We start from the raw sequence: 2,079 nt of genomic DNA on the forward strand, positions 1-2,079 counted from the left end.
GCAATTGGTCATTGGAATCAGCTGCTTCCTAATTTAGATTATACCCGTGCATGGAGGGGGCATTATTTTCTTTCTTTTGTATATTCAGAGAACTAGTTGATGATGAACAAATTTATTTTACAGTAACAATTGGTATAGCACATAAGCATATAACCAGTTAGTGTAGTTTAAAAGCTGTTTCTGTTTAAAAGTATCCCGTACTTATTTGCAGAAGAGTTAACTGTCTCAAGGATCATCAGTTTCTCTCTTTTCTATATATTGGACTCCTTTTCTTTTCATTTATTTTTAACCTTCAAATGGCTCTTTAATTTGTCTTCATACTTCTCTCTCTCCCCCTTTTCTTTGTTTGTCCCCTCTTTCAACTGTCTTGCTATTTTTTGATTAAGGAAATGTCCAGGAAATCCTTTGCAGAATCCTACTGAAGCAACAGTTTATACTTATGTTATGAAGCACTTCTGTTTTTTGTGTCTAGAGGTTCCCAGTGTTTTTAATGAAACTTTATCCAAGTAAATGTGTGTTGGATTATATAGCATGAGTTCCTAGAAATGAGAAATTTGCAGTTTATTAAATTTAACTTTGAATGTTTTATCCTCAAACAAGATATAACTAATCAGTTATAAGAAATTTTATATTAATTTGGATATGAAATGTGGGTATTTTTAAGTCATTGAAATTTCAATAAGTATGTCCAGAATTGCCTCTCTGATTTTTATCTCTATGTGAATATTATGTTTTGGTTTTGTAGGTATACTTTATTCACCATACTATATCCAATGGGAGTTACTGGAGAAATGCTCACAATGTATGCTGCTCTGCCCTTTATCAAGAGATCTGGTTTATTTTCTATTAGTTTACCTAATAAATATAATTTTTCATTTGACTACTACACATTTCTGATCCTGGTTATGCTAACTTACATTCCAAGTAAGTGCAAACTCAGTTCATATTTTCTTGCCTCCTATGTATCTAAAACAATTTCAAAATATTTGTGATCTTTTGCAGTTAAGGATTTTGTCTGTTGGTATGCTAGAATCATCTTGCAAAAAACCAGGCAGGATTATTTTCAGGCCTGTCTCCCAGGAATTGAAAGTGACATATTCTGTGCTCCTTCCTCCTTCCTTGTCCCATAACAGAATCCTATGTGGAAAATACACCCTAGTCATCTAGTAAGGTTCTCTGGTTGAAAATCAACTAGTAAGCCACAACCTAGTTCTGCCATTACACCAACCTGTATGTGTATATTTACGATGACCACAGTGAACGTAAATGTACAGTTCCCCTATCTATTAAGGGGGTTTCATAGATAGTTGTTATGATGATCATATGCTAAAGCTCAGAACTGTCAGTCCAAATGGAAAATCCACACATCTGTTAATTATACAAAACTCTTCACTAAACTTCTCTTTCCTGCATTTTGTTCTGGCAACTTTCTGTATTAGCTGGGATATGCAGATTTCGCATTGGCCTCTTCCTCACAGCCCCATTTAATGTTTTTCCCTTCAATCATTGAAAAGCCAGGAAAGCATGTCATTTTCAAAACTGATCCCCCCCCACAGCATTATTTTTACCTCATGTCTCAAGGGTGAGTAAGCAACAGCTCCTGTTGCTGCTATTACAGGCAGTGCTGTCCAGCCAGAGTTTCTTATTACCCATTTCTGGATGATATCAAGAATCCCTCCCTCCCTCCCTCATGCCCATCCTGGTGTGATAGAATAAATATCAGGTTAAATAAACATTATATCAACTTATAATGTTACACAACTATAACTATTGAACTGTCTAGGGCAGGGGTAGGCAACCTCGGCTCTTTTATGACTCATGGACTTCAACTCCCAGAATTCCTGAGTCAGCATAGCTGACTCAGGAATTCTGGGAGTTGAAGTCCATGAGTCATAAAAGAGCCGAGGTTGCCTACCCCTGGTCTAGGGTAATGTTTTTGCTTTTCTCTTCTTCACCAGAAACAACAGCTTTGCAAGACTGTTCTCCCTATAGTTTTAGTTGGAGACCCCACTCCCCATCCATGCACAAGCTCCCTTGAGGGTGGCAGAGGAAAGCCACCCTCAAGGGAGCATGAGGGCG

At 37.2% G+C, this 2,079-nt stretch overlaps 1 protein-coding gene across 1 annotated transcript in view; it reads left to right on the forward strand.

Annotated features, from left to right (window-relative positions):
- Positions 1–2,079, forward strand: part of HACD2 (3-hydroxyacyl-CoA dehydratase 2) — an 18,862-nt gene that overhangs the window by 12,355 nt on the left and 4,428 nt on the right. Inside the window, exon 5 of the mRNA XM_015817601.1 lies at positions 746–924. Coding sequence (XP_015673087.1) covers positions 746–924 — 179 coding nt within the window. The remainder of the gene's footprint in view (positions 1–745; positions 925–2,079) is intronic.

This window comes from Protobothrops mucrosquamatus, unplaced genomic scaffold, assembly GCF_001527695.2.
Source record: "Protobothrops mucrosquamatus isolate PMUCROS unplaced genomic scaffold, P.Mucros_1.0 scaffold606, whole genome shotgun sequence".
Lineage (NCBI taxonomy): Eukaryota > Metazoa > Chordata > Lepidosauria > Squamata > Viperidae > Protobothrops > Protobothrops mucrosquamatus.